At 30.5% G+C, this 23,640-nt stretch overlaps 6 protein-coding genes and 1 pseudogene across 7 annotated transcripts; 2 read left to right on the top strand and 5 right to left on the bottom strand.

Moving 5' to 3' along the window:
- Nucleotides 1–64: 64 nt before the first annotated feature.
- MKS88_003257 (deoxyribodipyrimidine photo-lyase) lies at nt 65–2,839 on the bottom strand (the record flags this gene model as incomplete). The annotated part of the gene is made up of 2 exons (XM_067216333.1): nt 65–788; nt 1,062–2,839. 2 exons carry the CDS (start codon nt 2,837–2,839, stop codon nt 65–67), a joined length of 2,502 nt encoding a protein of 833 aa, XP_067072990.1.
- Nucleotides 2,840–4,168: 1,329 nt separating this feature from the next.
- On the top strand, nt 4,169–9,203 carry MKS88_003256 (annotated as a pseudogene). Its single transcript has 6 exons — nt 4,169–4,197; nt 4,825–4,915; nt 5,628–5,708; nt 6,166–6,215; nt 6,729–7,397; nt 7,658–9,200. Coding segments are annotated over exons 1-6 (2,463 nt in total).
- Nucleotides 9,204–11,364: 2,161 nt separating this feature from the next.
- Nucleotides 11,365–11,988, bottom strand: MKS88_003255 (ras-related protein Rab-1A; the record flags this gene model as incomplete). The annotated part of the gene is made up of 1 exon (XM_067216331.1): nt 11,365–11,988. The coding sequence occupies one exon, from the start codon at nt 11,986–11,988 to the stop codon at nt 11,365–11,367; it is 624 nt and encodes a 207-aa protein (XP_067072989.1).
- A 1,010-nt stretch (nt 11,989–12,998) lies between these two features.
- On the bottom strand, nt 12,999–13,874 carry MKS88_003254 (uncharacterized protein; the record flags this gene model as incomplete). The annotated part of the gene is made up of 3 exons (XM_067216330.1): nt 12,999–13,204; nt 13,520–13,561; nt 13,817–13,874. The coding sequence occupies 3 exons, from the start codon at nt 13,872–13,874 to the stop codon at nt 12,999–13,001; spliced, it is 306 nt and encodes a 101-aa protein (XP_067072988.1).
- A 437-nt stretch (nt 13,875–14,311) lies between these two features.
- Nucleotides 14,312–15,582, top strand: MKS88_003253 (uncharacterized protein; the record flags this gene model as incomplete). Its single annotated transcript, XM_067216329.1, has 2 exons — nt 14,312–14,953; nt 15,448–15,582. 2 exons carry the CDS (start codon nt 14,312–14,314, stop codon nt 15,580–15,582), a joined length of 777 nt encoding a protein of 258 aa, XP_067072987.1.
- A 157-nt stretch (nt 15,583–15,739) lies between these two features.
- Nucleotides 15,740–17,015, bottom strand: MKS88_003252 (tubulin--tyrosine ligase; the record flags this gene model as incomplete). Its single annotated transcript, XM_067216328.1, has 2 exons — nt 15,740–15,831; nt 16,127–17,015. 2 exons carry the CDS (start codon nt 17,013–17,015, stop codon nt 15,740–15,742), a joined length of 981 nt encoding a protein of 326 aa, XP_067072986.1.
- Nucleotides 17,016–17,344: 329 nt separating this feature from the next.
- MKS88_003251 (tubulin--tyrosine ligase) lies at nt 17,345–23,304 on the bottom strand (the record flags this gene model as incomplete). The annotated part of the gene is made up of 6 exons (XM_067216327.1): nt 17,345–17,636; nt 17,718–17,798; nt 18,140–18,217; nt 18,473–18,525; nt 19,130–19,196; nt 19,301–23,304. The coding sequence occupies 6 exons, from the start codon at nt 23,302–23,304 to the stop codon at nt 17,345–17,347; spliced, it is 4,575 nt and encodes a 1,524-aa protein (XP_067072985.1).
- Nucleotides 23,305–23,640: the final 336 nt, after the last annotated feature.

The raw sequence follows: 23,640 nt of genomic DNA, 5'->3' as shown, positions 1-23,640 counted from the left end.
TAAAAAATGGATTTGTTCATTGACAGGAAAAGAATCGAATAAGAGTTTCATTTTCTTTTCTTTTTTAATGTTTATGTGTACCACTCGTTAAGCTTCTCTTCTTCTGTTTTTCATTTGTTTTCTCCGTATTTGTTACAATAGTGCTATTTTTCCTTTTTTTTATGTAATTTGTAAATGTCATGGTTGGAATTTTCTGAACAATTAAGGCGTTTTCTTTCCCTTTTGGATATTTTGACATATACATGTTAATATCAAAATTTCTTTTGCATCCATTATAATTCATATATCGAACTTTACCAAATACTGTTCTTTCATTCCAACTTTGGTCATGTACACCCATAATGGACCACATAATTGCAACATATCCATTCGACGTTTTTCCATCAATTGCAAATTCCTCGTTTAATTTTATAGCATATTTTAGAGCAGTTTTGGAATTTTCTGACCAGTTCAGAATTTTTTTTGCCCAGTACATTTTTAAAAATTCATGAATTATTCCTTCATTAATTAATTGTAATTGACAACAATTCCATATATCATTGTGTGTCTTCGCATTTTTAAAATCGTCGTAATCGTATAGGTGTTCTCTTTTATCAGCATCATGTTTTTTTAAACTTTCTTTTGCCCATTCCTTTCCCCCATTAAAATTATCATAATTTTTATTGTAATAACAATAATTGTCAGCTAGCTCCTTTCTCATTATTATGTCATCATTGAAAGACTCCTTTCCGCTTACCGTATTTATCGAAGGAAAATTGTATGCGTATTTGTTAACCTCCAGCACACACCTGCGCATGAGAGGGATAAGAAAAATAAAGAGAAGAAAAATGCAAAAATGGAAAAATGAAAAAATGCAAAAATGCAAAAATGCAAAAATGCAAAAATGAAAAAATGCAAAAATGCAAAAATGCAAAAATGCAAAAATATAAAAATAAAAATTAAAAAAATACATTCCATTTTTCAAGCTCAATTGGAAGTAAAATTTAACGCACACAAAAGTGTAAATGATCAAATGAGCAAATGGTCAAACATCTCAATTAGCACTTTTTCTTCCTAAATACCTCTGTGCAGATAGAATTCCAAAATTTATGTATGGCAAGAGCAAGGTGTATGAGTCACTGTTGGGGTCATTTTTCTTCGCGTTATATTTGTCCAATTTTTTTTTGCAAAAGTTGTCCAAAATTTCATGTGCCTTTTTTTCTGTACATACAAAATTTGGCAACACAGAACATGATTTAAAAACAGTAAGTTTTTTAATAACATCATCTATAACAAATGATTGAGGGAATATAAAATTCTGATCAAAAAATTCGACATTTATATATTCGATTAGAAAAGTAGGTAGCAGATTTTGAATTTTAGGTCTTATTGTCCTTGCAGAGCATTCTTCATTTTTCGATGTTAACCATAAAGGAATGATATTATGAGAATCAACTTGAAAAACTTTAATTTTTTTTTTAACTGCTAAATAGGAAAGATTTTGTATAAAATTTTTTTGTTCTTCTAAAGGATGAAAATCGCATACGATCGTGTTAATTTGTTGTATTCTTAGAAATTCCATTAACTCGTCTATCATATATATTGGTAAGACATAAAATGGAATATTTACTTTTTTTAAATTTTCTTCTAAATGTTTCAACACCTTTAGTTTTATATCTATGTATCTATGAGTAAACTGTTCTTTTCTATTAATATATGTACATGCTAATAAATTACTTCTTTTTTTTTTTGCTATTTCGTATGCATATATAACCGACCAGTTGTCATTTACTCTAAAATCTCTTGTCAAGAGTAACAGTACATGCTTCTTCTTATTCTTTTCTTTATCCAAATTAGGATCATCTTGTTGCTCTGATGTGTTATTCTTACTGTAGTTCTTGTTACTATTCTCTTTGGGTAAATCTTTCGAATTTTCAAAAATAGTTAGACACCTAACCCTTTTTGTTAAAACGTTTAGTTTATTCTCCTTAGACGTTTCATACGGATTTTTTTTCTTTTTTTCGTCCTTATGTATTAGTATATTCTCTCTCTTAGTAGACTTAGCCATCGATGGGATATTACAGTTCCTATTGTGTTTAACGAACGCTGTATCCTTTCCTTCTTTCTTTCCGACATATTTTGTGTAAGTTCGGGGAGTCCTACTGCTGTTCGTTTCGTGTGTTATATGTGAATCCTCATATAAGCCGCTTTCCTTGCCATTCACATTTATGCATCCTCTTTTTCCACTAACATTCATGCTATCGTTCTTGCACTGTGCATTCATGCTGCCGCTCTTGCACTGTGCATTCATGCTGCCGCTCTTGCACTGTGCATTTATGCTGCCGCTCTTGCATTGCACATTCGTGCTTCCATCCTTTTTATCGTTCGTACTCTTCTCTTTACCGACCAACTTAGCTATTTTGGTGCACCCATCAATGCTGTTATTTTCCCGTTCATTCTGTTTGTTTATATATATAATATGCTCCTCTGTGTGCATATTAACTGTAGATGCATCTACATTTACTTTTTCGTTCATTAGTTTCTCGCTCTGTGTTTTCTTTGCACAAGTGTATTGACTGAGTTCTGCATTTCCCCCCTCCGACTGTTCATTTATTTTTTCCATCTGGTTATATGTTTTTTCTTTGGGTAAAATTTTAGTTATGCTTTCTTTTAGTATATGTTCATTTGTTTTTTTCCCATCTGATAGTGAGTGACAGGTGGATATCTCTTGTGTTTGTGTGTGGGTTCTATTATCTTCTCTGTACAAAGAATTTAAATATTTCTTTTTTTTTGAATGCTCCGTCAGAACTTCTATTTTTCCGTCATTGTCGTTTTTCATTATTGTTTCTATTTCGTTCATTTAGTTATATTCCTTTGGACACAGCTAAAAAAAGGCTTCTTAGTATGAGCGGTGTGTGCATGTGCTCACTCGGATGAGTGTTCTCTTGGATGATTGTTCACTTAGATATGCGTTCACTTTGACGTTAGTTAGACGTTCGTTTGATTGCTCGTATGTCGGCCTACTCAGTTGTATATTCAATTTTTTTGTCTTCTTAAAAAATAAATAATAACTGTACAAAAAACATTCACATCAAATTCATCTTAACATTTACGTACACATTTATGTTCACTTTACAATCACATTTTTAAAAAATACGAAAATGCATATACATGTACACATATGAGCAGTACTTAACATTACTCTGAATATGAAAAACAAACGCGCCAATTTAAAAATGCACTCTTCATAAGTGCGTATATACATACATACATATACATATATATATATATATATATATATATATATATATACGTACTTACAAATACATACATATACGTACACATAAATACATACATATACATACATATATATACATATACATATACATAAACATATACATACATATACATATACATATACATAAACATATACATACATATACATATACATATACATATACATATACATATATATACATATACATGCATACATGTATAAATGTATAAACCCTTTTATCCTTTGAAAATTTTCATAAAGAAAAAAATAAACATTTCATAAAAAAACAAAAAATAAAATTTTCAAATTCAGCAACTGGGCATATTATGAAAGTTCATAAAAATATTTCGAAGGAGAATAATTTAAAAATGCAAAGGAGTGTGTTACAAGGTATTGTAAACTTTCATTTTGAATTGTTGTACATATGTGTATGAATGTACGTATGTGTATGAATGTACGTATGTGTATGAATGTACATATGTGTATGTATTTATGTATACGTAATTATATGTTTACGTGTTTATATGTGCACTTGATCCTTTCGCACAGTCGCGTTATTCTGAGTACCTACTATGTGCACACTGCTCACATTTTTTAATTCCTTTCTATAAGGTGTACTACTGAACATGAGCGCTTAAATTCTGTCAAGGAGCGAAACGTTAGAAAATAAAGGTAAGAAAAAATAGGGAAAAAATGGGGAAAAAATGGGGAAAAAATGGGGAAAAAATGAGGAAAAAATGAGGAAGAAAAATGGGGAAAAAAAAAAACATGCATGTGTACATAATCTTAACATTGAAAGAAAAGGCATATTTTAGATATTTCCCTAAGATAGTACTTTCAATTTTGAAAAAGTGTAGGAGAATAGATCGGTAAAATAGCAGTTGAGAATGAACTGATCAAATTGTAAGAGAAATGAAAGAAGTTGGCTCTGTTGAAAAATGGTGAAATGCAACAAGCGGAAGTATAAAAAAAATAAAAAAAAAAAAATAAATAAAAATAAAAAAATAAAAAAATAAAAAATAAAAAATAAAAAAACAATAGAACGGTCAAACGAAGAAGCGAACAAACAAAAGCAGCAGTAGGAGGTGACGTCAAACGAAACAATAAGCAGAAGGCTGTATCGCGTAAAATTTTTAAGACCTTATTGTGAAGTATATAACGAAATGAGACAAACTCTTAGCTAACGAACAAGATAATAGTGGTAGTGTTCTTATTTCTGCGCTTATAAAAGGAAAACACGGAGATGGCAAAAACAAATAAAAGTAAAAATAATAAAATAACAAATTAATGAAATAATGAAATAATGAAATTATGAAATAATGAAATAATGAAATAATGAAATAATGAAATTATGAAATTATGAAATAATGAAACTATGAAATTATGAAATTATGAAATTATGAAATAATGAAATAATGAAATAATGAAATTATGAAATTATGAAATAATGAAACTATGAAATTATGAAATTATGAAATTATGTTCATATAAACGTGTCAAACGAACTAAGATATGTCTTTAGAAATAATTTTCATGTAACCGATCTTTTGTGGTAGTAGTAATTACAGACAGGAAGCAGCAACATGGGAAGGAGATATCCACAACAGCAATAGAAAAAATGGATGCAGAAAAACAGAGGGGGAGGGAAGTATAACACTAGTATAGTACGAAATTAGTTATGACAAACTTTTAACTCGTTGAGTCGTTCATTTAAGTAAAAAATTTGTTGAAATGAAAAATAATGATGTTTTTATTGGGGTGGTATGTACTGAAGACATGTATACCGTAAGAGAGAACTGAGTCCAGCCAGCTTAATCATTATGATTATGGCTGCTCGCGCTTGGATAGGCTTATTTATCCGTACGTCCATACGCCAATATGTCCATACGTCAACACGTCCATACGTCAACACGTCCATACGTCAACACGTCCATACGCCAACACGTCCATACGTCAACACGTCCATACGTCAACACGTCCATACGTCAACACGTCCATACGCCAACACGTCCATACGTCAACACGTCCATACGTCAACACGTCCATACGTCAACGTGTCCATACGTCAATATGTCCATACGTTCAGACATGCACACATATACACATTTGCGTACATTTGTATGTGGACATATGCCTCCAGTAAGAAGACCTCGATTTATGGATGCATTCGTTCGAATATTACAACGAAATATGGAAAAATAAAAAAAAAAAAAAAAAAAAATCGCATGTACTTTTCTTATGAACTTTTTTTCAAACAGAGATTTCAAATCTAGTCCCTCTGTGAAGCTGAGTAACTGACGAATTTGTGTAATCAATTTGCACACGCGTTAATACACGTACACATATATATGTTGATATACATATATTTCAGAAATCCAAGTTGAACAGTAGAAAAAAAGATAAGACATTTCATTTAAAGGAAAAAGGTGCAAATAACGATGATGTAAAAAAGGTATTATGTCCGCTTTATTTTATTTTATTTTATTTTATTTTTTTAAACGTCATTATTCAATCATTTGAAGGAAATACACAAACTCAGGAGTGTGTGAATGCACATGTACGAGCCACGCTATCCTGTTGAACTAATTTTTAACGCAATACATATGTAGTGCAAATTTGTAGAACATTTTTTTTTTTTTTTTTTTTTTCCATTGTACATATTGTCAGGATACGTACACCTGACGTGGTGGAGTATTTTTTCTGTGTTCATCATCCAGCTGAAGATATATATAAAAAATAATTTATTTATTTTTTTATTTTCCATATTATTTCTATATTTTTTCCGTATTATTTCTTTATTTTTTCCGCATTATTTCTTTATTTTTTCCGTATTATTTCTTTATTTTTTTCCATTTTGAATTAATTTTTTTCTATTTTTTCCTTATTTTTTCTTAATTTTTTATGTAAAGGACGCAAATAAATTTTATTATGCTAGCGTGAAGCACATTAAAAGTCGAGCGTAACTGTGTTCCTATCCATCTCTACCTGTAGGTGGATATAAGAATGTGCATGTATTTCTCCTTAGATCTCTTTTTCCTTTAAATAAACATTTTTTTTTTTTTTTTTTTTTTTTTTTGTTGTTGAAAATTAGTAAAACTGCAAACTCAAGCTAGGGCAAGCGGACAGATCAACGCGCAGAAAAAAAAAAGGAAAAACAAAAAGGATATTTAAAAAAGGAAGTTTAAAAAATAATACAAAAGAACAGAAAATATATTACCATATAGAGTCAGCTAATTGCCCATTTCACAGAACACACCTCATCTTTTCTTCCATTTAACTCGAAATTGTAAACATACAAGGCTTCTGTAACGTAGTTGCATGTACACGCACACACGCATACATGCACACACGCATACAAGCACACACGCATACACGCACACACGCATACACGCACACACGCATACAAGCACACACGCATACACGCACACACACATACACGCACACATACATACACGCACAGTGGTAGTCCCAGTTGCAGTCACACGAGTGAAGAACCAGTTTTAAAGAGGTGCACATTGGAAAAGATGACCACGCCGGTTAAGGTATTGTGGGTTTTACTAGTGTGGATGGTATGTGTATATAAAAGAGCACATTGCTTCTATTTCACCGTCGAAAATGAACCTCTGTCCGAAAATTCAAATATTCAAAAGTGTTATCTAGAGCATTATGTAAACTTTAAAGGTCAAATAGTCCAAGTGTGTCTTGACCAGATAACATCTTCGTCAGTTACAAGATACAATATTTTTATTAATGCATTTAATGAGAAAAGAAAATGGGAAAGAAAATTAAAAATTATAGATAACCATACAAGGAAAATGATTAGATATTTCTATAGTTTTATAAGCAATGATGAACTAATAGTAATATACTGTTTTAATAAAAATCTTACTCAACCTCCTTATGAATGTCATCGTATTACAACTAATGATATGCAAACAATTAAAAATAAGGAAAAAATTAATCTCGACTTTAAAGTATTCGAAACATCATCCTTAACTGACTACTCCTCAGATAATTTACAAATTGATGATCATAATTATATTCTTATTTGTGGTGTTAATAATAAGAGGAATTCCCATGGAAAGAACACAAAAATGTTTGTGCTCTGTCAGGCCAGTAGTGACAATGGAGTCAGCTGGAGGTAAGGACGAAAGGGGAGTGGGGTCCATACTCATGTATATGCATATGCTTTACATGCATATACATATGTACTTGTTTGTATGCACATATTTGTATGCACATATTTGTATATACATATTTGTATGTACATATTTGTATGTACATATTTGTATGTACATATTTGTATGCGCTTGCATATATACATGCCAATACCCATGCCAATGCCACTACACTCACCGCTACACTCACACTCACCGCTACACAACTGCTTACCCCCTGCAGGCTATTCAACTTCCAGTACACCAACGTGAGCAGCAGCTGGAGCTACCAGCGGATAGTGCCAAAAATTAGCGGAAATGAAATAGGATTCAAATACTTTTCCCCTAACATATCGTTATCCAAGTATATAAAATGTAGATACAAAAAAGAGAATGATTTTGAGTGTACAGATGTAGACCTAGTGCGATCAAATAGTTATATGTGGGATATTGTAAAAGTGAAAGGGTACTATGTATCCATCTTATCAAATAGTAAGAAGCCACCATGTTATTTATATTACATGTACAACAATACTTATTTAATACCATTGGAAGCACCCAAGAGTATTGGAAATACATATAACAGAGGAAATCTTTTTCAGTTAGATAATTCTAGGGTAGTGTATAATTATATGAATGAAAATGGTTCATACACTTATTTATTAAAACACAATGGAACAAATAAGTTTTGTACATTATTATATATAAAGAGAGAATATATGAATCCAGGGTTTGTGAAAAATGGAAATAATACATACAACTGCAAAATTATGTATGATGATTTACCAGTTCAAGGGGATGAGAGATACTTAACCATAGGTGCTTATAGTAGAATAAGAAGCGATGTAAGGAAATGCTTTTTATTTAGATATGATGATTCATTAGAACCTGTTAGTATAGTACATAAAATATTACTAACACGAGAATATAAATATATTAAATTATATAGCTTTTATATAAAAAAAGATATCGAAAATTATTTTATGAAAGATATAACATTAGAATGTTATTTAGGAGAAGGTTTTTACTTGACCTTGTACATAAATTTTAAAAATAATTATATATTAGATAACACAGATAATAATAATAAAAATGATACAATCAATTTGTATAATAATAATTTGATTTATTATAAATTACCACCTAATACAAAATATGAAGATATTATGACGAATACTAATTTTCCGGATAACACAAAGTACATCAAGGTAAATGATAACAATTATATCTTTAAACTACCTCCATATATTAAAAACAAAATAAAAACTCAATTATTTTTTATAAATACGACATCCAATAAAATACAAAACAAAAATATTATAATACATGAAGGAGGGAAACAAACAAATGTAATCGGTGTAGACTTTTCAAATCGACAAAAAATTTGCTCTTATGGAAATAATACTCAAGATAATTGTGATAAAATAAAAATTAATGAAAATAAAATATTTGTAAATGTTAATACAAATACTAATTCAGAAATTATACTAGGACTTATATGTCCTGTTCATAAAAAAAATAAAAATACTTGTTTTAATGAAATCTATGAAAATAAAAAAAAAAAATTTATACGCGATTTTTTTAAAGACTACCAAGGATTACTAACTGTGTATCCTAAAACGTATTTATACAAACCTGGAATAATTGATACTTATGAGGAGTCAACTTTAATTATGACCTCCCAATTCTTAGAAAACTATAAATCAAAAAAGGATGCATATAATAATAGCTTCTTGTGCAAGTGTTATGCGAACAGCACAAATTATGAAATTACGTTCAACCTGGAGTAGGTCCGTGTGTTATAAAATTAGGTCGTATGAAATGCCCGTGGATATTTGATTCCTTATTGGAGTGTTTCCCCTTTTAATTTTTATTTTTTTTCAAAGAGCCCACACACGAATATGTACACGTGCGCAATTTCGCTTACACAATTATACTTCCATAACTATGTGTACTTAACTACATGTACATAATTTCACTGCGAGATTTCTCTCCTGCATGTGCACGTTGAGCAATGCCGAGTGAGTTTTTCGTTCCTTGTTGTTATACCATCATGTTTACCAAACGAATACTATTATACACACATATATAGTTTTGTGTAGCTATTGCAAGTTCATAACTTCACGTAAAGTTAACCTCAATGCACGCCTTCCATATTTTTTCATCATTTCACCTGACCGTGAAAGAAAAAAAAAAAAAAAAAAAAAAAAGTGAAGAAATATATGTACATATACACGCATGTATGTATGCACACGTGCAGGTATATTTTATTTTATTATATTTTTTTTTTTTTTTTTTTATAACCACCCAAGTCTGTCCTTGCTTTATGTAGCATAAAGAACACATTCCATGAAGGAAGTTTTTACAATATAACTAATCATTAATGAAAAAGAAGAAGTAGTGAAATTATTCTTCCATACTAATTTTACATTACTTCACATAATTACAATATTTGCAGTGAGAATCGATAGCAGGCTTATCCTCGTCGCCAGCAAGTTTGCACTGTTTCGTCGTTAACGTTTCTATTGTTTTGCTGCTAACTACAGTTTCAAATTTCTTATTAGCTATATATTCATTTGTTCTGTTAATTATAATTTCAATTGTAGTTTCAACTTGTTTTTGTAATTTTCGTTTCCTCATTTTTATTACAATACCTTACAACAGCTAGCCATTTTATGTTTTTCGAAAAGAAGGACTGTCTTTTGGAAAAAATGTTTTTCTCTTGCATTTTAAAACGATTAAGCACAAGTTGCATGAGCATAAATATGTACATGCATACATATACACATGAGTACGTCTCCTCACATTTATATATATGTACTGATGTGCATGAGTGATGGGCTGAAATTTACACACGATTCCGCATCACCCTCGCTTTTCCATTCCTCAGTAGAACATATTTCATAATTGTAAAATATTTAACAAATTAATAAAAATAGAAAAACGCTAGTTTGTTTTTTTTTAATGTTCAGAAGGTGTATTTTTTCTTCTATATTAACAAAAAAAAAAAAAAAAAAAAAAAAATGAAAAAGTATATGTACATGTACAGCCATACATACGCGTATAGGTATACACGTACTGGCATACACACATAGTTACAAACGCATTGGCACACATATACAGGCATACATACACGTATTGATATACATGTACAGGCATACATACACGTATTGATATACATGTACAGACATACATACACGTATTGATATACACGTACAGGCATACATACACGTATTGATATACACGTACAAGTATACGTACATGCACAGATAAACCTATGCAATAACAAGGAGTAACCTTTCGTTTTATTTTCTTATTGTGTACATTTAAAGAAAAGGTATTGATATTTGCGCATAAACAAAAGTAAAATGCATGTTGACGAGAACATACATAAATAAAAGGGAAGCATATATAAACATGAATATGCACTACATATATCAGCATAGGTGTAAGCACATGCGCGTGCATATATATACCTGTAAGTATAATCCTGTAACGGAAAAGAAGAGAATAAACCAATGAAATAAACGCAGAAATGCAAAAATATTAATAAGTAAAATTTGCTATATATAACTATGCTATCATGTATAAGCTACGTAAATGGAAGGTCATGGTGGAATTAATAAAGATAAGGTGAAAAATAACTAAATCTTAGGAGCATATAAAAATTATAAAAAAAAAAAAAAATGCACATATATAGGAAGGCAGTTAAACGTTAATCTAGCACACAGATAAACATTACGCTATTAAACGTGTCAATTACAATTGTGATATTTTTGCAAAGAATGAAGAAAAAAAAAAAAAAAAAAAAAAAAAAAAAAAAAAATAGGTACGAAGAAAGCATAAAATGGGTGTATTAAAAAGGGTAATTAAAAAAAGATATATGAAATAGTGGTATGTGTGCAAAGAAACATATGAACAGCCATATGAACAGTCACATGCACAGTGAATTTAGCAGGAGCAATAGGGGCCTTGCGTTCTGTCTTCCATGGACAACTTTACCTTGGCTTGATTGTTATTTATCGTATTTATATTTTTTTTTTTTTTCTTTTTAATTAATTCTTGTGTTATCATAGTAAATGCTAACTCAACATTAGTAGCATCCTTTGCGGATGTCTCTACAAATGGAATGTTCAGTTCTTTTGCTTTGTTTTCTCCTTCTGTTGTTGTTATTTCAATTTCGTCCTTACAGTCCGCTTTATTACCTACTAGTAATTTACAAGTATCTTCATTCGTGTACTTATTTATTTCATTCATCCATTCATTAATATGTAAAAAGGAATTTCTGTCTGTTGTATCATATATTATAATTATCCCATCAGCACCTCTATAATATGCTGATGTTATTGTTCTAAATCTTTCTTGTCCAGCCGTATCCCATATTTGTAATTTTACAATTTTTTCATCTACTTTAATTGTTCTAAATCGAAAGTCTACACCTATTGTTGTTATATAACTTTCCGTAAAATGGTCATCCGAAAATCGTAATAATATGCATGACTTACCTACTCCGCTGTCACCTATTAAAATTATTTTATACAAATAATCGTAATCTCTAGACCTATTTTCATTCATTTTTTTTTTTTTTTTTTTTTTTTTTTTCTTTCTTCTTCTTTCTCTTCTGCTTCCTTTTTTTAAAATACAAAATGGAGTGTATATTCAAAATGAAGAAATGCTAAATTGCTAAAATGTTTTAAAAACGAATAAAGAATGAATAACGCAAAAATATACTAACATGTAAATAAAAAAAGCATAAATACATGAACATGCAAATAAAAAAGGAAAATAATGTTGCAATGATATGAAAAAAGGGGAAAAAAAAAAAAAAAATGCATATATACAGTAGTATAACAAGGTTAATAATGCGGAGATAACTCATAAAACAAATGTGTACTTTGTTCATAATACACACATACACGCATGCCTACTTACATGAATACATGAATGCATATTTACATAGTATCATACTCATCTGCGCACCTACATATATAAATACACACACGGATGCGCATACATACATACATACATACATACATACATACATACATATATATATGTATATATATATATATATATATGTACAATAGTATGCGGCATGTAGACGATTATACGTCAAAAGGTTAACCTGCAAAGGAAGTCGTTGCACATGTTAACTTGTTGCAAGGTGTATATTAATCAGTGAAAAAAAAATAAAAGAAGAAGAACATGTAACATAGGCGAAGTGGCACTTTAGATATATGCATATTACTACTTATTTTTTCCTGAACAGTTAAGGAAAAAAAAAAAAAAAAAGGAAAATAAGGTGTATACATAAATAAATTTTATTAGTATTAACATAAAATTAAGAAAAATATAGTAAAAATGTACTAAAAATATAAATATTAATTTATCACATAACTGTTAGAACCATAAAATGTCTTTAACTAAAATCATAAAAAGGAGTTCTTAATGTATTAGATTATATGTACCATTTTCACATATGTACATTCGTACGTATATATACATATACATAATATATGTATGTGTGTTTTACTTTTGTGTTATTATTTTCCTATTTTCATTATTACATTTTCCCTGAGTTATCTTTATTTTTTTTCAATACGTTTAATGCTTTTTTTAATAATTCTTTTATTGCTTCTCTTACTGCTTCTCTTATTGCTTCTCTTACTGCTTCTCTTACTGCTTCTCTTACTGCTTCTCTTATTGCTTCTCTTATTGCTTTTTTTATTAATTTTTTTATTAATTTTTTTATTGTTTTTTTTATTTTTTTTATACTTTTGTTCTTTTATTTCTTATTTTGCATTTTTCAACTGTGTGCCTTATATATCGGTATACACTGTCACAATAATACTTGTATAACTCATTTTTGTGTAATTTGTATTCTTATAAATCTAAAATGATTCAAAAGGGCTTTTGCAAAAGTAGTAGTTTTACAAATCTTTATAATCAATGAAATTAATTTTTCCGGTAAATGAAAAGATAAAAGAAAAAGGAGAGAGAGGAATAAAAAAAAAAAAGCAAAAGAAAGAAAATAAAAATAAAAAGGGTACAATTTTTTAGATTTTTTTTTTTTTTTTTTTTTTAAATAAGCATAATAATGTAATACGTTTTGCCGGTTTGGTAGTGATATTGTAGTTTTTCCTTTTTCCTTTTTCCTTTTTTTTTTCCTTTTTTTTTTTCTTTTTTTTTTTTTTTTTTTTTTTTTTTTTTTTTTTTTTTTTTTTTTTTTTTTTTTTTTTTTTTTTCTTCTTCATGTTCAAATCGTAGTATATTATTGGTTTTAAGGTCTACCTAAAAATGAAATAGAAATGAACAGTGGTAAGTAAATGAGTGAGCAAACATATATACTTGTAAATGTATATATGTATGTACGCACATATTCGATGAACTTGCTCTATCTCACTGTATCCATTCAGGGACGTAGCACTTATGGAATGTGTACAACTCAGGTGCTCCTTCATGTTGATTTTTTTTTTTTTTTATTTTTTTTTATTTTTTTAAATAGTGCAAATTAATTTAAGATAAAATGAATAAATTTTAACTACTCCTGCAGAAAATAAAATTGCTTGTCAAATTCAGTTGTAGTACACTACTAAAAATGCACATATCGAAGAACTTACAAGTTTTTATTTTTTATTTTTTTTTAGCAAGCTATTAATCCTTTTAGATGTGATACTTTTGCGTGTTTGATACATGTCTCATAGATACGTACACGAATGTATTTGTGTTTGAGTGTAGGAAAGTACGTATATATATGTATATATGTATATATATATATATATATTTTTTTTTTTTTGTTTGTATAGGCGTGCTTGCCTACATTTATGTGAGGGAAATACCGATAATCCAAACACATTAGTGAACTCAATTTTTTTTTTTATTATACGAAACTAAAAACATGATGGAGAGAGAAAGCTTCCTTTTAAATGAAAAAATTAAATTCGACGAGTTTAACAAAAACGTTGAAGAAGAATATAAAAGAAAGTTTTGTACAGTTAACAGAATAGATGAATATTTTGAAGACAACCCGTCTGCTCAGTCGTCATTATCTACGTCATCCTCTACACTATCCTCTGCACTATCCTCTGCATCATCCTCTTCATCGTCCTTGTTGGAAAGAAAGAAAAAAGAGAACACATATTTGTACAAGAGCATATCCCCATTTGTGAACTTGGTAAAACATTTTTATTCATCTGTAAGGCTTATATATGAACCGAAGATATATCATCTTTCGATTTTTCTAACAGGATTATGGGCATACAAGAATATAAAATGCATAAATAAATTATTGTTTTATAAGTATAATGATATACACTATCAGATAACGAGACCGGACTCCCTGAATAGTAGGCAAAGAGCATTTAAAGTTTTAGTTATTGGAGGTTTAGTTCTACCTTGTTCTTTTATTACATTTGCATTATTTGATATAAACAAATCAAAGAATAATTCCATGTTCATCAAAAACATAGAAAAATCGTTATCCGAACAGACGTGCACTAGTATCATTCCGTATACCTTAAGGAGGGACATATCGAAAAAGGTAAAGAAAAAATAGTATACATGTGAAGAATGTAAAAAGTAGAAAAACAATTGAAAGAAGTAAAACATTTTTTACACAAAATATTATAGAACATTCAACTTGTTAAATTTACCATACATTATATGTAGTATATCAAGTGGGGGTGGGGGGGCTAACATTTATGAATGCAGAAATGTGTACCACCCAGCTTTACACACACGCATACCCACACGCATACACACACGCATACCCACACGCATACAAACACATATACACACACGCATACACATCTCTATGACTTCCTATGTGAATTCCCATATGCTGTGCATGTTACAAAATTGTGTGTTGTCTTTCCGCCTTCTTGTGTGTGCCTTACTTAAGTGTATGCGTTTACAAGCACATACATGATGTATACATGTGTGCACATATGTACGTATATATATATATATATATATATGTATATGTATATATGTATATGTATATACGTATATTCTGATCGTTGTATCCTCCTTTAGGTGCGCGCATTTAAGGAAAAAACTTTATTATTTGCAAAGGACTTAGCGGAAAATAATAATTTCAAAAAGTTATCACAGGAATACCACACGAATGTGGAAAAAAGATTATGCAAATATAATTTAAAAAAAGATTAGATAGATGGATATATAGCTCGTACGAAGTTAATCCTTATGCACTTAATCGTTTTATCATTCCACGCACACATATAGACATATACGTGTATATGTACATGTGCACACATTTGTACAGGCGTATTTACAGCTGGGTTACTGCTACAACTGCTGTATTCTCCTAACAATTCGTCGAATTTATGCTCATTTTTAACTGCAGCTTGACATTTTTTGCCATTCGTTTTAAATTTTCAGTACCTGATAAATAAGCCCCTAAGAAAAATGAAGGAAAAAAAAAAAAAAAGAAAAGAAAAGAAAAATAAAAATAAAAATAAAAAAAAAAATAAAAATAAAAATAAAAAAAAAAATAAAAAAAAAAATAAAAATAAAAATAAGCATATAATTTGGCAAATAAACAAATGGACATATATACAAATAATTTTGCAAATTGGAAAATAGACATACAAACAAACAAACGGGAAGCCAAGTGACCGTGTTTACCGATCAAGCGGCTATTTTCTGTGCATACTCAGAGATTAATTTCAAAATGCTGCTAATTAGGTGTTACCCAAATGGGAATAGAAATTGTAGGGATCTATGCTATGAACCCTTTCCCCATTTCTATAAATGCAGTCGAAATCTCCGACTCGGTCTGTATGTGGAATAGTATATTTTTCTATATTTATTAAAGTCATTAATTCGTCTAACATATTAAATTTTAAGGTGTAGTCTTCGTTCGTGTTGGATGAGAACGAAGGAGAGGAATTAACTTCAATCAGCCAAGGTTTTAAGTTATTATCGATGAGAATGTCAAATCCGTATAATTCAAAACAATGCTTATCATTAATTATAATTTTATGAACAGCTAAAAAGGATTGTATAATGCAATTTTCAATATTTTTAATTAACATCATTATATCATTATATCCGTAGCGACTTATCATATATAAAAACAATTCTCGTACAAACCATTTACCACCTACATTGTCATCATATCCTTGTGCATTTTTTTGTATAGACACATTAGTTAAGTGCATAGTTATATCATTTATATTATTTTTTTCATTTTTAAAATATGTATGGGAAAATCGAGCGAAACCACTTCTATACAAATATATAGTTAAAGGCGAATATGACAAAATTAACACGTACAGTCGTATATCAAATTTTTTCCCACCGATTAGTAAAGGATTAGAAATGTACTCTTGGACAATGTATTGTTCTCTCTTCTCTTTTTCCTTTTCCCCTTCCGCTTCTGTTTCCCGTTCTGTGTCGAGGTCCACAGATCTATTCACAGCTCGTTCCTTACTTTTGTCCTTACCCCTATCTTTAGCTCTATCCCTATTTTTTTCCTTCTCTTCCACCTGTTTGCACTTGCTACTACTCCATTCCTTAATTTGCGCAATTTTGTCAAACAGGAATATTCCCTTTCCCTGTGATTTCCCTATCGGTTTCATGATCCATATGCGATTACTCTTTTTTTTATATTCCTCGAAAAATATTTTGTACTCTAATGGCAAAACAAATGTGAGGGGTGTTATATCTAAATTTTTTATTTCTTCATCGTTCTTTGTTTTTTCATTTTGCTTTTTAAGTCTTTTAATATTTTTAGCCAGCAAGTCTTTGCGAGTGAGCTATGGCGGGGAGGAGGGGAAGAAAAAGGGTCAAAAAAAAAAAAAAAATTTCTTTATTTTTCATACAAAAATGATGAAGGGTAATCAGCTAGGTGGTCAAGATTATTTTCTAGTTAAAGGGAAAAGCAAAGCGATGTAAAAAACGTAAAAGATCAGTCAGAGTAGTCAGAGTAGTCAGAGTAGTCAGAGTAGTCAGAGTAGTCATAGTAGTCAGAGTAGTCCGAGTAGTCAGAGCAGTCCGAGTAGTCAGAGTAGTCCGAGTAGTCAGAGTAGTCAGAGTAGTCAGAGTAGTCATAGTAGTCAGAGTAGTCCGAGTAGTCAGAGCAGTCCGAGTAGTCAGAGTAGTCCGAGTAGTCAGAGTAGTCAGAGTAGTCCGAGTAGTCAGAGTAGTCAGAGTAGTCCGAATAGTCAGAGCAGGGTACATATTGGCTGTTTCTTGTATTGCTAGAAACAAAGAAAATGAGAAATAAAAGAAAAAAAAAAAAAAAAATTACTTCATAATAATTCCTAAAGTGATTAACGTACTGATTATTTTTGAGAGTTATGGTATCGTACACTTCGTTTATCCAGTCCTTTTCGGACCAGCACAAATTCCACTCTGTTTCACTTCAACAGGAAAAAATTAAAAACAATTTAATGTGTACATCTTTTTACATGAATAAATGTGTAGTCATTTTTCGAGCTTCACATTTATACGTAAGCAAATATATGCATGTACGTGTGTGTATACATGTACATATATATGTACATCTACACGTTTATATATCTGCTTCTATATATGTATGTATGTATGTGTTAATGCGGACGGAACAAACAACGACACGAGATCAGAATGTACGCAAGACGCAGCAAGGAAAAGGGAAAAATATCGTGAAAGTTGTAGGCATATTTCCGTAATATAATCGCATTAGTATCTCCATACATTATCTTAGTATGTTTCGTCCTACTGATTAGTGAGCTCCCATTTTCTATGCAAGAAGAGGTCATATATCGTGTTACGGAAATCAGTTCTAAATTTTACAGTCCTGTAAAGCAGTTCAAAAGGGAAAAGGGAGATACTGTTAAATGGACAGCTGTGCAGTAATATTTTGTCTCTCTAACAAAAAAAAAAAAAAAAAAAAAAAGGGCAAAAAAAAAGGGAGGAAAATACAGCTAAAAAGGGAGGGAAATACAGCTAAAAAGGGGGAAAATAAATTGACTGTTCATCGACCATATGGCAATTCCATGCAAATGTATAAATCACTCTCAAGAGGAAAAAGTTAAACATATAAAAAATATACCTATTTGAAGGAAATAATTCTCTAAAATATGAAGACATTTTTTTTGTTGAACTCTACATTTAATAAGATATCAAAAAAAAAAAAAAAGTATTCAAAATATTATGATTTAAAATACGTTAATATATATATGTATACTTAAAAAAATGCTTGACAGAGGAGCATAAAAAGGGAGAAGAGTGCCAAAGTAGCACAAGTGAAAAAATTGGGCAGGTGAAAATTTGGTTAATTAATACCGGGAGGGGATTATAATATGCCTTTTCTAATAAGACAAGGAGGACGAGAAGATTCAGAAGGGGGGAAATGCGTGAGAAAAAAAAAAAAAAAAAGGAAAAAAGGAAAATAAGAGGACGTAGAAGAGGAAGAAAATAAAAATAATAAAAAACGAGAAATAAAAGTAGAAGCATCTGCAGCAGTAAAACTTACGCGCTCAGCAACGCAAAAAAAGGCATTACATATGTACATATTAAGATGTGCACACGCATGTGTGTATATATTAAAATAAACAAGCGCACAAGTATATCACGTTTAAGGGGGAACATGCACGTACATATGCGTACATATTCGTACACATCTGCGCCCCTCCTTCCTGTAACCGCAATTACATTAAACAGGTTTTTTTATTTATTCCACAAATAAACGTAAGGATATACTCTTTACACTAAATACTTTTCCTAGGCAAAGGATTTGGGTATAGCGAATCAAGGATTGAACTCCTCTTGTGGAGCTTCAAAAGAGGTTTCCTTAGTGCGATATCAAGTTCTCCAGCTTGTTCTCTATCCCGTTCCCTTACTTCCACCTTCCCGTCAAATGTCCATTTGGCTGATAAACCTCGATACAGTATTTTTTTCCGAGCTATTCGCGTTTTGCAAGTAGCAGAGCAAATAGAGCAAATACTTAGCGCGCGTAATGCCTACATAGAATATTTTCCTCTCCTCTATTATCTCCTGTGTGTTTTCAACTAGTTGAGGTATTTCACCTTCAATGACGTTTATGATAAAGACAACTTTCCATTCCAGTCCTTTCGATTTGTGAACAGTAGTTACGGTAACCTTTTCTATTAGCATTTTCTCATGAATATTATTTTTAAAATCGTTTAAAAAACATCCTAAACAGTCTGAACATGTCTGCTTTAGTAGACTAGGTTTATATGGTATGGTCATTTCTAATAAAATAAATATGTTTTGTATTTCACTGTTGTTTATATCTGCATCTCCCACATCAAATAAATTTCTAAGGTCATTCTTTATTTTAAGTTCATTTATACTGTTCACGTTGCATATGTCTTCTTGCTCTTCATCATTTGACTTTTTTTTTGTTTCATTGTATATCTCTTCCTTCGTTGCACCCTTTAGCATTTTTTTTGTCTCAACACTCATCTCTTCCTTTGATGCACTCTTCCCTATATCTGCTTTTCCCTCTCCATTTAATGGAAGATTCTCCTTTTCTGCCTTTTTCCCTGTGCTCGAAATGTTGTTAGATAAGGTTGCATCATAATTGTAATTCTGTTTGTTAGCGTGCAGGCAATGCTGTGTATTAGAGTGTAGACTTGTTGATGCACTATTTCCAAAAATAGTCGCTAAGCTTCCACCTATCAGTACCTCCCTCTCTTCGGATGTTTTCCGCTGAAAAGCATAATTGTCTATTGCGTTTCGCTTATTATTTCTCTTTTCAATTTTAATCATTATTCTTTTTATAAAATTCGTTTTTTTCAACATTTCAATGATCAAATTGTACACAGAGTTAATTTCAGAAGCAAATTTGATAAAATAATTTATGCAAAAAAAAAAATCGACAATATTTTTTATTTCCTTCTCGGAAAAGACACTCAAAAGGAGGATGTTCTCTTGGTCCAACTGATTCCTCTTCGAACGAACAAATAGATCAGTTATCATTTTAACACAATAGAATAAGGATATATCTTTTTCTTTCTTCCTGTGTATTTGTTGTTTTGTTATCATTTGAATAATATTAGTACTAGTTAACTTACGAACAATCAATTTTGCCATTTTGTCATTTTTTATAATTTTGAAAGTCTTCTTAAATATTATATTATCATCAACATTAAGTAAAAACCTTAACATAGTTATTATTTCGATTATTTCTTTTGAACCAAAAAACAATTTTTTTTTGTTCAACTCCTTCAGTGGAATATGGAAGCTTTCAGTGTCTACGTCCTCGTCCCACTTTATTTCGTCTATGCAGGTAGCTTCTTCTCCGTTCATCGAAATGTGTTCACTGCGTACGGTTCTGCGTCTAGTTCTGCTTCTACCACTACTTCTACTCCTGCTTCTACCACTACTTCTACTCCTGCTTCTACCACTACTTCTACTCCTGCTTCTGCCACTACTTCTACTCCTGCTTCTGCCACTACTTCTACTCCTGCTTCTGCTACTACTTCTACTCCTGCTTCTACCACTGCCTCTACTCCTGCTTTTACTTCCTCCATTTTTGCATCTGTTCAGATCATTTGCCTGCTCGCGCGCCCCAGTCATTGAGCGATTTGCCCTCTCCCCCTTGCACATGTCAACAAAATATTTCAAAGCCCTTTTCTTAACATCAGTACTGTTCAACCCTCTAAGCGTTTCCTTTAAAGTTTTATTCGTTCGAGATAATATAACAAAATCAGAGAACTTATATTGATATTTTTTTTTTAAAAAACTTATTTGTGCTAAAATATAAGCCATCTGATCAATATTCGTTTTAAAAGCATGGAAATTCACTCTTTGTCCTTGTATGTTATTTGTATGCAAGTCTTTTTCAATTCTGCAATGTGCATTATGCATTATTAGATTCCTTGAAATCCTAACTATCTCTTTAGTACTTCTAAAGTTTGTTCCTAATTTATATAATAAACAGTTACACTCTTTTAATATTCTGTTAAAAACATTTATATGTGCTCCTCTAAATGCATAAATGGCCTGGTCATCGTCCCCTATCACGGTAAGGCTTCTATCCTGCTGATCATATGCATTCGTAAAGTTACTATTTCCACTCGTCGCAATACTATTTCTATCTATCACTTTGATATTCCCACTCACAACTTCACCACTTCCGTGCACAGTTATGTGTTCACTTTTTTCCCTCTGCATGCATGTAATTACGTTAATGCCTTCCTTCTTTGAGTTTCCTTCTTCTTTCTCTTTCACAATTAACATGTGTTCACCCATAGAATCGTTTTCATCCGTCATCCTGCTACTCTCTCTAGCCACCAACATATTAGAATGCTCCTTCATGTGTGTGCTATCCGAGTTGTATTCTCCCTCCACAGTAATTCTTTTTTTTTTTTTGTTAGCTAAGTACACACAATCGAAATTATTACTATGATTAGTACTATTAGTATGATTAGTACTATTGCTATGATTAGGACTATTAGTGTGATTAGTACTATTAGTATGATTAGTACTATTACTATGATTAGTACTATTAGTATGATTAGTACTATTAGTATGATTAGTATTGGCAAAAAACTGGAGTATGTTAAACTGAGTTGTGTTAATATCTTGAAATTCATCACAAAAAACATATTTCCATTCATCTAAAATTTTATTTCTTGCATGTACATCATCCTTCATTAATCGATATACTTCTATCAATAAATCATCAAAATCGTAATATACATGTTTAGCATTATACAAAATTTGTTTATACTGTTCATATATCATTCTCTCTTCTTGATTTATTTCTATATTAATATTGTATAACTCTATATATTTTATTAATTTAATTTTTTTTTTTAAAAATAGAATATGCTTTTTTTTTAAAATACTTGCCACTTCTTCTTTTTCAAAAAAGTCCATATCGTCATTAGACTCTTTGAAATTGTACAGATAGTTGTAAAACTCTTCCCTTTCTTCAGATAAGGCATCAATATCGTTTTCCCCTCCACTATCTTCTTCCCCTTCTACTTCCTTCCCTGGCTGCATTTCTTCATCCTCTATTTCGTTTTTCTCCTTTGTTGTAAAATGCTTCTGCATGCAGTTAAAAAAATTATTCATATCGAATGAACCGTAGTTGGTTGTATTTACACCACCAGGTACACCTTGTTCGCATTTACCCCCTTGTGTACTTCTTTTTTTCCTTATAACAGAGTAGAAATGATTAAAAGCTAATTTTATTATATTTGTATGAACAAAGTCAGATAAAATTTTAAAGCTACCTTTATATTTAAAAAGTAAATATCTACAAAAGGAGTGAATTGTACCTATAAACATCATAGACTGCAACACTTTAAATTTACCTTTATGATGATTTTGCTTGTTCATGCTATACCTTTTTTTCCAATATACATCCTTGTCATTGTTTAGCAGTTTACAATGTACATCACTACTCATACACATATCTATTAAGCAGTTAACCTTTTTTATTATTTTATCTTTTAAATCATTTGCAGCATAATTTGTAAACGTAATGCAGACTATTGATTTTTTCCTTTCTATAATGCTTCTAATAATACGTGCTGTTAATGTGGAGGTTTTACCTGACCCTGGGCATGCGATTATGCATAAGTTAACGTTCAACGGTACTTGTACTATTCTGATTTGCTCATTCGACAAATTCATGAATAGGATGCTATTAAATAAGGCACTCTCCTGTTCTTCTCTACCATATGTTTTGTTACTGTTCATGGAAGAAGCAAAGTCATTTTTGCCTTTTTTACTTTTACCATTCTCAATGAGGTACCCCCTCTTATCTCGTTGATCTGCGCGAATTTTTGCTATCCTTTTTGTATTTATCATTTTGGGTTTCCCCTTATCTGTGTTGACCCTTCCCCCATCCTCTTCGTTCCCCCTTTCATCCGTTTCCCCCTCTTTGTCTTTTTTATCACTTGTCATTTGAATTGATTCGCACTTTGACGTTCTCCACTGCTTTACCCACTCTTCCTTTATTGATCCCTTTTTACAGAGCAATAAAAGAAAATAAAAAAAAAAAAAAAAAAAAAAAAAAATGTAAAAAAAATGGAGTAAAGTAATATATAGCAAAGTATAAAATAGCAATGTAAAATGTATCAAGAAAAACACAAACTGATCACCTCTGAATGTATACATGACACATTTTTCATGATAATAAAAAGAGATAACTAACTTTCAAAAAAGAAAAAAAAATATATTTAATAATGCAAATAAAACTTAAGTATATTTTCTCTTTTCTTCCCCTTTTATTTGGATTAA

Source organism: Plasmodium brasilianum, chromosome 10 (genome assembly GCF_023973825.1).
Source record: "Plasmodium brasilianum strain Bolivian I chromosome 10, whole genome shotgun sequence".
NCBI lineage: Eukaryota > Apicomplexa > Aconoidasida > Haemosporida > Plasmodiidae > Plasmodium > Plasmodium brasilianum.
The sequence above is the reverse complement of the archived record's forward strand: the minus strand, read 5'-3'. Positions and strand labels throughout refer to the sequence as shown.